Here is a 14,139-nt window from a genome sequence, read left to right on the forward strand (position 1 = left end):
ATCCCTGTGCATAGGATAGCTGACCCTAATAAACTGGGTATTATGCTGCAGGCTGCCTTTTGGTGTGTTGTGTGTGTGTGTGTGTGTGTGTGTGTGTGTGTGTGTGTGTGTGTGTGACATTCCTTGTGTGGTGAGTGCTGTCAGGATGTGCCCTTGCATTTCAAAGTTTATCACTAAGCCACTATTTACTAGTTTAGCTGTTCACTAGTTTCTGCAGCGCCCCCCCCCACGTGACAAGCATTTATCATCTGCTGTTCAATAGCTAGAGGTGGGCAGAAGATCTCTGAGTGATTTGCAAATGGATTAAGCAATTGGCTTCCAATTGTCTAAAAAGCTTGCCCTACCCTCAAACTAAAAGAAGAAGAAGAAGACTGGGGTGGGGGTGGAGAGAGAAACCAGGAGTGAGTTTCTGCATTAATTTAAAGGATTTGTGATCTTGGTTGCTGGTATTGATCAGAAAGTCCTGCTCTGAGCATGTGCACGACTTAGTTCTAAGCGTTTGTCCGCTGCCTGAGCATTTTGCACCTGGCTCCCGTGGGTGGATCTCCAGAGTTTTAGTGGCAACAGGGAAAAAAGCAGATCCCGCAAGCCTGAAGTCTGCCCAACCCCTGCAGTAAGTAGCCTAGCCGTTTTCTTTTACTTCTATTGTTGGAGGGTTTTGGAGCGGGCGGGCGGTGCTTTTGCAAATCCTCTGCTAGGAATGTGTTCAGGAGCAGGCAGAAGAGGAGGGGGCGTGCCTGAGATTCAAGGTGGCGTCCTGCCCTGCTTGCCTATGGCAGCCTTCGTCAACGTGGCGCCCTCCAGATGTTTCCGACTACAACGCTCATCAGCCCTAGATCTGGAGGGCACCGGGTTGGCAAAGGCAGAGTTAAGGCTTAGCTGTGTTTTTATATGCCCCATTCAGAGGTTATCCAGATTGTGAAGAGCCTTGCACCCGGAGAGGAATACATACGGAGCACCAACGTAGTAAGCTTTTTTTTTCCACAGAAAAGGGGCCAACGGTAAGAACAGCCCAGTGCACATAGGATAATAGAATTTTTAGAGCTGGGAGGCACCCAGGGGTCATCTAGTCCAACCCCCTGCAATGCAGGAACATAAACCTTACCGGAAGGAGCATTGGCCCCTGATTTAGAGGTCTAAGAATTGCACAGGTGAATTTTTAACATGTATGAGCACAATCTCGGAGCAGAAAAGCCTCTCCAGCAGAAGCCGCCTGTCAGGCGAGGAGGGGGCGGCGCCTCCTCTCTCCAAGCGGCCACCGAGGTAATGCCAGTAAGCAGCCGCTAGGGGGAGCGTGGTGGAAACGAAACGCCGCGCATAGTAACTTCGCTGAATTGTCAAACATTGTCACGGTTAAAGGGGCTGAAGAGAGACAGTGATCGCTCAGGTAATGTGAGAGCCGCAGACTTTCTCCTCCTCGTTATTTCCGGGCATTCCGATTAGTCTCGTTTGAAATGGTTTAATTCAGACTTGCTTGGGAGCCTCTTCCCCCCCACCCCTGCGCCCATCTTGCCTTTTTAACGTTTTTCTAGCCGCTCTTAATAATAGTAATAATAATAACAACAACAAATAAAATCCGATCCAGGCTGCAGAAGACGGTGGGATAACTTCGAATAAAGCAAAATCATTTTCCCACCGAAAGAGAGAATGATTAAAGCGTGGCCATAAATATCCTCGATGCTCCTGCTTGCAGTCTGGGCTAAGAGCTTTTGAAGCAGCGGGGGGGGGGGGGGCGGGGGCGCGAAGCCCAGGAGCATAATTTTGCAGAGAGAAAGTCCATTGAGACTGCAGTGCTGCTATACATGTCTGCTCAGCAACTGAGGCCTTTGAGTTCAATGGAACTTGCTCTCAGGTAAGTGTGGCTCTAGGATCGCACCCTGAATAGATCTGCTGTCAGGTTAATTACGAGGCTTGAAATGTGGCAAGGCGGATGTAAGGTTTCTCCTGACTCGTGCAGAATTTGCCTGGCCCTGCTTCAGAAACAGTTTGTGGACAACAGGGCTTTGGGGGAGGGGGGGGAGGAAGAGAAGCCTCTAGCGAATGTTTCAAATAACCACCACACTGTATTTCTAAATCATATTTGTTTTCAGTATGTTTGAATACCTGGAGCCAAAAGCAAACTTATGCAACTCAAAGACAATTTAAAAAATAAATAAATTAAGAGGGTTGACGAAGTAATCCACCCATTTTTATTTTATCAAAATGGTGGTGTTTGCCATACATTCTCTTTACTCTGTCTCCAAATTGTGCCAAACACTTTGTACTTTGGGGGGGGGGGGAAGCATGCTTAAGAGTTGCAATCCACTTAATCCTGAGAGTATGTCCCATTAAGATCAATAGGGCTTACTTCTGAGTAGGCATGTGGAGGATTGCACTGCCAAAGAAGTGAAATTTGCTTTAAAGGCTGTTGTTGTTGTTGTCTTGGCCTCATTGCTTGCCTCTAATTACTTCCTTTGAATGGGCTTAAACACCCCCCCCCTTTGTTTCCAAAGGATAGAACAGTATATGTTGAGGTAGAAAGGCTGCCTTTCAATACAGCTTGCAGCCCATCTAGGTGTGTTATTCATGTGATAAACTGTGTTAAAGGTTGTGCTAGTAAACAGATGTTTTTTGACAGCATTGGAGATTTCTGTCTAAAAAGAGCCATTGCAAGAGTGGCAGGAGCAGGAGGAGCTGGTGGCCTTGCACCCCTCTCAAATGCAGTTGCCCTCTTTTTGTTTCCCTTTGGGTACAGGCCTCAGAAAGCAATTCTACACAACACCAGGCAGAGGCCTTCAATTCCAAGAAATCTTTGGATCTCTTCCCCAACCCTTCCCCCAATCCCACAAGTACAGTACAGACACCCAGTAGTAGCTTTAACCCTTTTTGTTCAAATTGCTGTGTTTACTTATCAACCTTCCTTTTCTTTTTTAACTTCCTTGTTGTTTTTGCCAAAGCAGGCCCTGAGAGCGGCCTGGTCTTTTGCCCATTCTATTTTTATTCCACTGATTGTGACCAAAAGCAAGACTGCTGCTGAATCATGATCCTGGTTTTCTTACGGAGCATGTTTTTTAAAAGCATTTTATTTGACGATGTGATGGGAGGCGGGTGGATACTTAAGTTCCCTGGTCTTGAACATGTTATACTTGGAAGTCTAATCCCCCTCCCCGCCCACATAAATTTGTGTTGCTTACTTACCTATGTGGATCAAGGTGCCAGGCAGATTGAACAGATGCATTAGAATACTAAACTATCCTCCCTTTTAAATTAGCAATTCAAAGCCTATGATTGTATGCACACTTACTACTAGGGAGTAAATCCTATTAGTGGGGCTTACTTTTAAGTGAATATGCACAATACTGGCTGCATGTAGCAACCTTGCAAGTTAGGATTTTGTAGCTACACTGCCCATTCAGAGTGCCATCTGTTGCGCCTAGACAAAGTAGTGGGTGGACTGTAATCTGGTTTTGGGCCGCTGTCCTTAACACCAAAGAGGGAGTAAGTCTGTTGAACACCCTGAGACTTGCTTCTGAGTAAGCATGCATAGGATTGCACCACTGGGGGGAAAAATATTCTTGTAAATGTAACCCTGTGCATGTTTACTCAGAAGTCAACCCCACTGTATTCAGTTGTGTTTATTCACAGGTGAGTACATATAGGGTTAAGGATGCTTGGCTGAAAGCAAGCAGCACCTTACTTCTGAGTAAATGTACACTGTTAATAAGACAGAGAGCTATGTGGAATCTGTGTCGCAAAGAAGAAAGCAGGTCATAAATCTGTATTTCCAAATGCAGGCGGGTTGAGCTAAAGTCATGCATCCTGTTTTGGGATGACTTTATGCCTTTTGGGAACAGCTCATACTTCATATGAAATATCTTGCATTGCAGCTGGCATTGGAAATTTCCCATGTAAGTTGGAGAAGATGACCTCTTGTCATCACACTCTGTCCACCCTCAAACTCTATAAAAAGGAAAAAAAGGAGCTCAGAGGCTGGCCTGCCCACCAAATGCAAACTCACAGCTTTTTCTACCGTCTGTTTTAAGCCAACAAATCCGAGGACTTTGAATTGTGCTAGTGGGAAATGTTTCTGTCCATGTAGGCGGAAAGTTTGGGGATTTGGTTACACAAGTCCTTTGTCCCATGACATTTTGCCCAAAGCACCATTGAAATGTACAGCTTCACCTGGAGTAAATGGTAAGGGCTGTATTCTCGACCTCACTTACCTGGGAATCAGCCCCTTGCAATTCAATAGGACATACCTCTGAGTAGACAGGGTTAGGATTCGGCCCCACTGAACTCAATGTGACTCATTCCTGAGCATGCCTGGCTACTTCCCAGCTTTGAAAGGGCGAAAGTGGTGTTAATGTATTTATCAACTTTAAAGGCAACTCGAACACACGGGCCCCCAGGTGTTGAAGTAGTCAGAACCTTTGTCTCCTCTGCAAACCAAAAAAAAAGGTTGCCCTTGCCTAACCCAGGTATCTAAAGGGAAATAAGAAATAATTCACTTTAACTATGAGCTTGTTCGGAAACCTACTGGACACAGAGAGGCGTGTGTTGCAGTGTCACCCACTCCAGGTAAATATCTAGCTTGGGGGAGGAAATCTCATGTTTTCAGCCACTGTTATCTGTTGGGGTGGGGGTGGGGAATGCATGGAGGTTAATCTGCTTTTCCTGCTCTCTCGTTTGAAAACGTTGCAGTATAGAGACGGGAGCTGTTTTAGCTCTGGACGGTCACTTGACCCTCCACGTTACCGGTCTTGCGCGTGGTGCTTGTGAGCACAAGTGTGGGGGCAGAGGGCAGTCCTTTCAAGGGTCACCCCGTTTAAAGTGGGGCGGGGAGGCAGAGGGGGCGGGACACAAAAGCACCCCCTTGTTCTATAATCAGCACCTTAATGTAGCCAATTGTTTCAGGATTCCGTCGTGGAACGTTCCCGGGAGGGAAGCATTGTGACGTCAGCGCACCTACTAATCCTCCCTGCTGAGGGGGAGCCTGGAGCCATGAGGTCATCGCAGCGGCCACTGTAGCAGCGCCAGCAGCAGCTTCAGAGGCCGGCGGGGTTGGGGGGGAGGGGAGCCGGCCCGAGCAAGGCCGCCTGGGATCCCGCAGCCGCACTCCAGTTGCAACCCGAGGCTGCCGCCGCCGCCGCCGAGTTCCTCCGCAAAAGCATGGAGGAGGCCGACGCGAAGGAGCTGCAGGTCGGCTCCTGGCTACCCGTGCTGGTGGAGCAAATGGTCAACGACACCCTGGTGGTCACCTTGAGCTGCGGGGAGAGGCGCTTCACGGGGATCCTCCTGGATTGCACTAAAAAGTAGGCACGCGAATTGCTTTATTCTCCCATTTCCTCCCCCCTCGCCCCCTCCCCGCCACCGCCACTGCACGCGCAAAACTTCCAAAAACGCGGGGGAGGGGAGCGGGGATTGCAACGGAGAACTTTGCCTTCCCCGCCGGGGCCTGCTGCAGGGCGAGGGCAGAGCAGCTGGGCAGGAGGAGGGATTAGGCCATAATCTGATTAAAGAGTTAAAGTTGCATGGCACGTTGCAGTGGGGGAGGGGAGGAAAGTGCAGAGAGAGGGGGTGGGGCGGGGAGGTTGGCTTTTCTTGCCCCTTCTGAGCAGCAGGTTCTGGTTTCATTTTCTGTTCGAAATTCCTCGTGGAAGAAATATTTTCTCCTCTCTGAAAGCCAGTTTTCAGATTGGTGCAAAAGGCTTTCGGGTCCTCTGAAAAGGTTTCTGCAGTGAGCCATAATTTCTGTGGGTGCATGTTCTTTTTGAAAATGTACATCATGTAGTGGAGAAGCATTGCCTTCACCTTTCAAACCAGCAAACTTCTGTGTTTCCTATGTTGGAGGGAGGGGGGGTTGCCTCCAAATGTTGCAACTTTGCTAAAAGTTTTTTCCTCCTTTCCCCCCTGATAAAGCCCCACTTTGTGCTGCCTATGGGTGGCTGCTGGTGCAGCAACATGATAACCTCATGATGTCACATGTTGCCATAATTACAGACTTCTTTGTTCAAAAATATTGCACACTTCAGAAAGCCTTTATCTTGAGTTGAAACAGCCTCAGCTTGTCATTTTTCTTTCTTTCTGAATTTAGCAAAAGTACCGACATTGGAGAGAGTGTGTGTGTAGGAAGGAAACCTCATAGGTACATAATATAAAGGGGAGCAGCAAAGCCCTCCCCCCCTTCCCAATCTAGGGTTTATGTTTGGTGAAATCCCTGCAAATGAACAAAGGTTGGTGCTTTGTGTTTGTAGTAGAGAATAATGTTATCCACATGTATTATGTATAAAATTGCCTGCTTTGCAGGATTATCAAAAATGAAAGAATTTCATGTGCGTAATAAATAAAGCTCCTAATGGTTTGTTAAAGTGCACATATAAGGTCCTCTAATAAAGGAGTCTTGTCTTGACCAAACCAAAGCTGGAAAAGCAACCGATGATAGAAAATTGAGCTTAACCATGTTATTGAAACACTCCTTTCTAAATAACCTGAAATGGCACTGATTCTCTCTCCCTTGTGCACACATTCTTTTGTCCTAAAATAGCCAAAACCTCTTTGGAATACACCCACTACCCCAAACTGCAAATCGAGAGTCTCTACAGCAGGGATCACAGGGCACTCCTCAAATATGGGCCATTCTGTTTTCTGATGAGAAATTGTAAATAAACACCTGCCACTTCTGGAGGCCCCAAATTCATTTTCTGTAATAAGGACTTGATCTTGGTGACAGCTTCGCTGTTCCCCCACCCACAGGCAGTGTGCAGCCATTAGCCTTTGACAATTATCCTGCAGGCGTTATCTCATAATTAGATATGCCAGCAGCCATTAATAGAAATGGCATGTGATTTTAACATACAGCTTCATGTGCATTCCACCCCACCTCCGCAGTGAATATTTTTCATTATTTTCAGCATGTAAACATGCACTCCATGACCAAACAATGTAAAATTTGCTTCATCGGGAGACACTATATTCAGTCTAATGGTGGGTTTCTGTGGCTCTTCTCCCCCCTTCCCCACCTTTCTCATTGTCCAGGTAGCTAAGTTACTGCTTCTGATATTGTCAAACTAGCCACAGAAATGCTTGCATTATGTGTCCAGCCATTGCTGCAGCTGTATTGATTTCTTCCTGGCACCTGAGACTCTGAAGCAAATTAACATGGGCCACAGTGCACTGGGATTTTTTTTGCGTGCAATCCCTGTTGGAACACATTGGAAGGCAGGGGCTCTCTCACCAAAGCCCCTTGAGTTTCCACCAGACAACCAAATGAGCAGTTTTCATGTTTGTTTGTACATTGTGTTGCTTCTTTGCCATTCTGCCTTCTCCTCTGTATAGGCAGTTCTAGCCCTTTGAATGTTGGTTTCTGAGGTTCACTCTTTTTCTCTCCTGGCTGTTGCATTATTTCACGTTACACCACCTCCCTTTTTAAAAAACATTTTTTTTTTAGCACAAAGCACACTACTGTAACCCACTCAGTTTAAGCTTGCTATTTAACTTGGTGCAGAATTAAGGCTAAATAGTTTGATAGCATTGCATCCCCTGTACCCGGGGCCTGTGGGCTCTTGATTGCCCTCCAGCCCTTCTTCTGGCTCATGGGACTTTCCCAAGGCCACACCCCTTAACTCGTTCTGCTTTGCACCCTCCTTGAGTGTTCTTGCCTAGCTGGGATGTGTCCTTATGCTGTGATCATGCTACTTGCTTGGATGGTTGGAGGTCAGAGACGGATGTCCGTTTGTAGAAACCAGCTTAATGTACAAAGCTAATACAGTGGTACCTCGAGTTACAAACGCCTCATGTTGCAAACGCTTCAGGTTACAAACTCCGCTAACCTGGAAGAGTTACCTCAAGTTGAGAACTTTGCCCCAGGATGAGAACGGAAATCATGTGCAGGTGGCGCAGTGGCAGCGAGAGGCCTCATTAGCGAAAGCACGTCTCTAATTAAGAACAGTTTCAGGTTAAGAAACGACCTCCGGAACTAATTAAGTTTGTAACTAGAGGTACCACTGTATTCATGTTCACTGCTCTGCCTTTGGCCCTGCACACCAGTGGCATGTGCCCCTCCTGCACAGAATTTGGCCCTCAGACTGAATAACATTCCCTAAAAAGGTAAAGGGACCCCTGACTGTTAGGGCCAGTCACGGACGACTCTGGGGTTGCGGCACTCATCTCGTTTTATTGGCTGAGGGAGCCGGCGTACAGCTTCCTGGTCATGTGACCAGCATGACTAAGCCGCTTCTGGCAAACCAGAGCAGCGCACGGAAACGCCGTTTACCTTCCTGCTGGAGCGGTACCTATTTATCTACTTGCACTGCGTGCTTTCGAACTGCTAAGTTGGCAGGAGCAGGGACTGAGCAACGGGAGCTCACCCCGTTGCGGGGATTCAAACCACCGACCTTCCAACCCACAGCGCCACCCGCATCCCAACATTCCCTATCCTTGTGCTAAAGGCTACATTCAACCCATATTTTATGGGCTTCATATACTTATATGTATATGAAATGGCAATAAATCAAAGCCTGGCTATTGGTGTATGTACCTGGTGCAGTGTACTGTTGTCTGACTTGCCACACTTCTCAAGCCAGGTGCCTTTGTTATAATCTTTTCAGTCTTTTTAACTCCTCCGTGTTGCATCTGCTTGCTTGCTTGAGCTTATTCGATATAAATAAATGTCTTCCCCAAAATAACAGGGCAAGATCGAGGGGTCTCTGTAATTTTCTTGCCTTGGCTAGATGACAGTTTTCCCTTAGCAGACTTTCCTGGGTAAAGGCAATGTAAACCAGCCGTTTTGGGTTGCTTTTTAATGCAAGGCTTAAATAGCTTATCTATTGTTTTCTTTTCCAAACCTCCCAGGCAGTTCAAAAGCTTGGTGCCTATCCATTTGGAGCACAGTTCCTGGCCCCATCCCCCACCCTCTTCCTCGTCCTCCTTTTCCTCCTCCTGGTTTGTTTAACCTCTTTCTACTCTTTCTTTTCAATAGGACTAAGATACTTCATATTCAGTTTGATATACTTCTTTCCAGCTATCTAAAATGCTTCCAGAATTGCCTTGCCATCTGTTGCAGGTTGATTTATTTGACCGGTTTAACATAATTGCCCTTTTCATACACTCCCTGGTCAAACCGAGAGCTTTAAAGTTGTTACCTGAAAGATTTCTTTGAAGGGGCATCCTGGAGAAGAGCGTAAGATATTGACAGTGCAGTCCTCCTACCCATGTCCACTCAGAAGTAAGCCCCATGGAGTTCAGTAGGCATTACTCCCAAGTAAATGTGCATAGGAGTGCAGAATGGCTGCGTAAGGAAAGAACCCAAAATAAGTAAAAGCCGCAGTATCTTGCTAGACTAGAGAGCAAAAAGGATAGGTGAGAGACGAAGGAAAAGAATTGCATGTGGAAATCAATGCGATTGGAAACGGTAAGGATAGCCAAAGCTGTGTAAAAGATGTAACAAGATACTAGAAGAATTAAACGCCCAAGGAAGGATGCAGAAATATGACCATAAAGAACAGATCTGGGAGAGGGAAGGAAGCCCTCGTCTCTGCACAGAGAAGTTATGGCCTGAATGCTGCTTCATGAGGGTTGGGAAAGAGAAGAGCGGCTTCTCTTTTCAAATGACTGATGTGCGCTGGAGTTTCTAATTTGCACTTATCAAGAGGTTGAAATCGAAAGGGGGAGGGGAGTGGACCTCAGAAAGCAGCTGGACTTCCAGCTCAACCATTTGACTTCCTGATTTATTGTGGCAGACAAATCTGCATGTCCTTTTGCTGTTTTCCTACATTGTTAGATTCAGTATCTGAATGCCTGTATGTTTTACAGTAATTTTTTAAAGAAATGAAACTCTGCTTATATTGCAGCTAAGTATCCACAAATGATGGGGTTGGCTTACCACTTTGTTATTGTTCTGAGGTCCCCCGTCCCTCTCTTGGCACATAGAGAAAACAAGGGGGGGGTGTCTCTCATTTGTGCTGCTGAGGAAGGTAAGAAAGGAGAGGTTTCTCCTGTGTGGAAGAGACTCCTGGCGTTTCTTATATTCTCCAAGCAGCACAGCAAATGGAATCTCTGTGGAGGATATCTGTGTGCTGCTCTCTGTCCTGCTCAACAGAAAGCTGGGGACGCAATCCCTGGCAAGCTGTTGAATGGATTTGCAGTCGCTTGAACATTGGTTGTCCACACAGAGGCATGTTGAGCCCGTTTTACAATGCACCCAGCTGCTTTGCCCTTCACCCACCTGCAACAGTAAATATTCTGCCTATGGGGTTAAATTTTGGATAAAAGTAGGTGTGCTGCCCATCCCTTTCTTTAGCCTTGTTTTGACAAGTATTTGCTTTGGGCAGGAATAATATGATAACAGGGAGGGTTTTTTTCTGGTTCCCAATTGTTTATTTATTTATTTTTCTAAAAAAAGGTTCTGCAATTTTTTGACCAACTACTAAGTTACAATTTTTTGTTGCTCTCCATCTCTATGAAACCACAGATTGTAAATACTTCTGCCTCCCCTCCCCTCCCCTCCCCTCCTGCCATCTACAGTGGTACCTCGGAAGTTGAACAGAATCCGTTCCGGAAGTCCGTTCAACTTCCAAAACATTCGGAAATAAAGGCTTCCAAAGAACGTTCGCAAACCAGAACACTCACTTCTGGGTTTGCGGCGTTCAAGAACCAAAATGGATGAGTACCAAGGTGTTCGACCACCAAGGTATGACTGTATCTATCTATTGATCGATTGATCTATGCAGTTTGTTTACTTCATTTTGCATCTCAGCAAGTAAGTATTGTGAATAAACTTGCAGACTGATCCTGTGTGCCTTTTCTTGGAAGGAAGTATTACTGGGTTCTGTAGGACGTACTGCCCAAGTCAGTTTGCATAAGACTGTAGCTTTATTGGGGCGCTATCAGTGTTTTGTGAAATGTAGCAACTTAGGTTGCAGAGAACCGAGTGAGGTGGAGTGAGAATGGGGAGGAGGGTAGCAACAGGACAGATGAGACATGGATAACATACTATAGTAGGAGGAAAAGCCCTGAGGGTTTGGAATGGCAGAACAAAGGGCTGAAAACTTCTGCCAGTTGAAAGGGATTCTTGGGAGCAGGTACTCAAGAGTTGAATGGAGCTGTTTAAAAGCTGATGAAGGTACATCTTCCTAACTCACTCACCTCTGCTCCAATGAAGTTGTTGCAAAGATGAAATAAATCTCATTGCTCCTTCCAGGCTGTATTTAAGGATGCAAATGTGGTAAATAGGTTTATACGGCACACAAGTATAGATGCTGTGCATATGAATCTACCAGTTGCTAGAAGGCTACATCCTAGAGTTGGAGGGAGCCTTGTAGGCCTCCTGCTCCGTCTCCCCATGTTCAGTGCAAGAAATTCAGGATCCAGCCCTCCGTCCGTTCAGCCTCTGGTTGAAGGCCTTGCGTGATGGGGAAAACTCACCAGTCCTCAAAGTAACTGGTTCCACTGGCAAGCTGCTCTTCTCTTAAATGCCAAAAATCTACCCCCCGTTTAACATAAGCCCAGTACAACATCTCTGTAATGCAAGCATTGCAAGTGTACATATTAACACAGGGACTGATGTGCCCCAAACCCAACACGTTCTGCTCGCTTTGGTGATCTCCAGGGTGTGAGCATATTGGCCCAGAAAGGCAACTGGGTATTTCCAATATGTAGAGACCCTGATGTTTGGAAAGATGGAGGGCACAAGGAGAAAGGGATAACAGAGGACGAGATGGTTGGATAGTGTTCTCGAAGCTACCAGCATGAGTTTGACTAAACTGTGGGAGGCATGGAAGACCGAAGTGCTTGGCGTGCTCTGGTCCATGGGGTCACGAAGAGTCGGACACGACTAAACGACTAAACAACAACAACAGCCTTCTGTGCTGTTTCAGCAGATACTTCCATCATTGAAGAACTGTGTTGGGAGAAGATCGGCAGGTGGTCTTAAGGGCTTTCAAGGTTTCATCCCTCTCTGTTAGCGTGTGATGGCCTGGGAATCCGATTCAGAAGCCGAATTGGAGGAACTCCAGCCTGCACAAGAGTCCCCGCCTCCAGGGCCGGCTGAGCTGGGGCAGGGCCTTGACTCTGAGGCACCTGCACCTGTGCCGGATCCTCAGGAGCAGGCACCAGGTGAATCTACTCTGGCTCCGGAGGGGATTGAGGACACATTGCCTATAGGTGCACCTCTCCCAGCCCTGTCAGGGGAAGGCGAGTCTCCCCCTGGGTCCAGTAACCCTCCAGCCTCTCCTGAGCTGCAGAGGCTCAGGGCAGAGAGGCGAAGGGAACTGGTTTCTCCCAGGAGGAGTGCTCGCCTTAAGGCCAGAAGAGGCGGGTCACCTGGGGGCCGGGACCGCCCCTGGCCTCAGAGAAGATAAAGGCCAGTCAGCCCGGTCCCAGGTTGCAGGAGCAACGTCGTTGAAGAGCTGTTTCGGCCAGCACCCAGTCCTGTTCCTCCAGAGTTCCTGTCCTTGCCTGGCTCCTCGCTTTGGACCCTGCTTCGCCCGTGGAGGACTGTCTGCCGACCCTCGACTCAGGTCCTGGACCTCACCCCACGGTAACCTCCCCCCGGGACCAGCACATAGTGCTAAGAATGGATGGTTGAGAGAAAGAAAGAGAGGAGAGCCAAGGCCCAACTGTTTTGAATTTCCAGGGACCAGTCTGAAGCACTTGCTCCAATGAGGAGAATGAATCTGAGTATGGGATTCTTTCCCAGTTAAAGGGTGTCTTGTTCCAAGCCAGCTTGGTCTCTGGAACATCTTTATTTTGACATTAAGCGCACCGAACAAAACGCAAAATGGAGGCCAGGCCAAGAAGAAGGGAGCAGGTGTTAGGAAAGTGAAAGCCTGCTATTTTAAAGAGGTAGTTAACAGCTGCTTATTGAATTGTCATGCTTAGCAGTGCCCATGCTTGTGTTAGTCATTCATGGAGCAGAGGGAAGTGCCCTTTGGAAAGTCTGGGCTTAGTTATTTAGAAGGCTTAGTCATCTGGCAGGTAGGAGTTCAGATGTGCCCTTGTTCAAGTCTTTCCTGTAGCTATTTAGCTTTGCAGGGATTTGCCTTTGCCCTCTGCCACCCCTTGGCAGCTAACGTTTGGAAGAATAATATTGACTCCATCACAAGATAAAGTCTCTGCAGTCTCTCAGATATTGGGGGGAGGGGCATTTGTACAGGAGAATTTATGAGAAAGATACTTAACTCTCTGCTCACCAGTTCTTTCATGAGATACATCTGTGTTTGGTGGTGCTTGTCCCCCATCCCACTGGATTTACCACCTGTTACCACCAACTTAAGGACTGAACAAATAAAAACCGCCTTTGCGAGGGAGAATCAGCAGTTGATGTAAAGGCTAAGGCCTCTTCTTCCACCAGACAACTCTCCCCTGCGAATGTATAGGATAACACATCATTGGAAACCCTATATACTCTGTGCCCCTAGATTTCAATATATGGCGTGTATACTTCGATGAGAAAAATGAGGCTGTTAATTCAAGGCAGTGTAAGATGTACTAAATAAAGGACTCTGAAACAGAGCTGGAAAAGTATCTCAAATTCATAGTGTCAGTGTGGCAAATTTTGTAGGTTCCAGCCTTGAGGAGGGCTGTGGAGTAACTTGGGGTCGCACTTGCACTGAAATGAATGTTTCGCCACAGATCTTTTTGTATCGTTGTCTCCCAGGTTGACGCTCATTTTGTGGCATTTGCCTGATAAAAGGCAACTAAGTTTCACTCTGTATCTAATGATGTCATCTGAGGTTACATTATTTATATGTATAAAAAAAATTAAAAATTGTCCAGTAGCACCTTAGAGATCAACTTAGTTTGTTCTTGGTATAAGCTTTCGTGTGCATGCACACTTCTTCAGATACCATGTAAATTATTTATATGGTCTCTCTTTCTCTTTCTGGTGTGTAAATTAATTGGCTTTGTTTCCCAATATCGCTGTCTTCTAGGTAAACACGATACAGAATTGGGGAAATAGTGTCCTCGTTGTGATGGCAAACTGCTTTTCATGTTTGTTTGTTTTTATAACAAAAAAGCTAGGTTCGAGTGGAAACTTAAAATCGCAATGAGCTAAATGTCTCATTTTACACGTCTATTTTTAACCATATTCTCCCACCCTTATTCTGCTCCTTAAACACATCTACCCACCCACACTTGCCCAGCCACCGTCACAGATGATGC

General features: G+C 46.7%; 1 protein-coding gene across 4 annotated transcripts in view; it reads left to right on the forward strand.

The window, feature by feature from the left end:
* The first annotated feature begins 389 nt into the window (after positions 1-389).
* PWWP2B (PWWP domain containing 2B) overlaps positions 390-14,139 on the forward strand; it is a 35,373-nt gene continuing 21,623 nt past the window's right edge. The window contains exons 1-2 of one of the 4 annotated variants that reach the window (XM_081007195.1): positions 390-613; positions 4,894-5,291. In XM_081007195.1, the coding sequence (XP_080863321.1) occupies positions 5,149-5,291 (143 nt within the window). In that variant the 5' untranslated portion in view covers positions 390-613; positions 4,894-5,148. Of the gene's footprint in view, positions 614-1,306; positions 1,388-1,701; positions 1,853-3,053; positions 4,558-4,893; positions 5,292-14,139 lie in introns of those variants that run through there. The other 3 variants (XM_081007192.1, XM_081007194.1, XM_081007193.1) reach the window with 3 other exon arrangements.

Source organism: Podarcis pityusensis (genome assembly GCF_964106645.2).
Source record: "Podarcis pityusensis genome assembly, chromosome: 5".
Lineage (NCBI taxonomy): Eukaryota > Metazoa > Chordata > Lepidosauria > Squamata > Lacertidae > Podarcis > Podarcis pityusensis.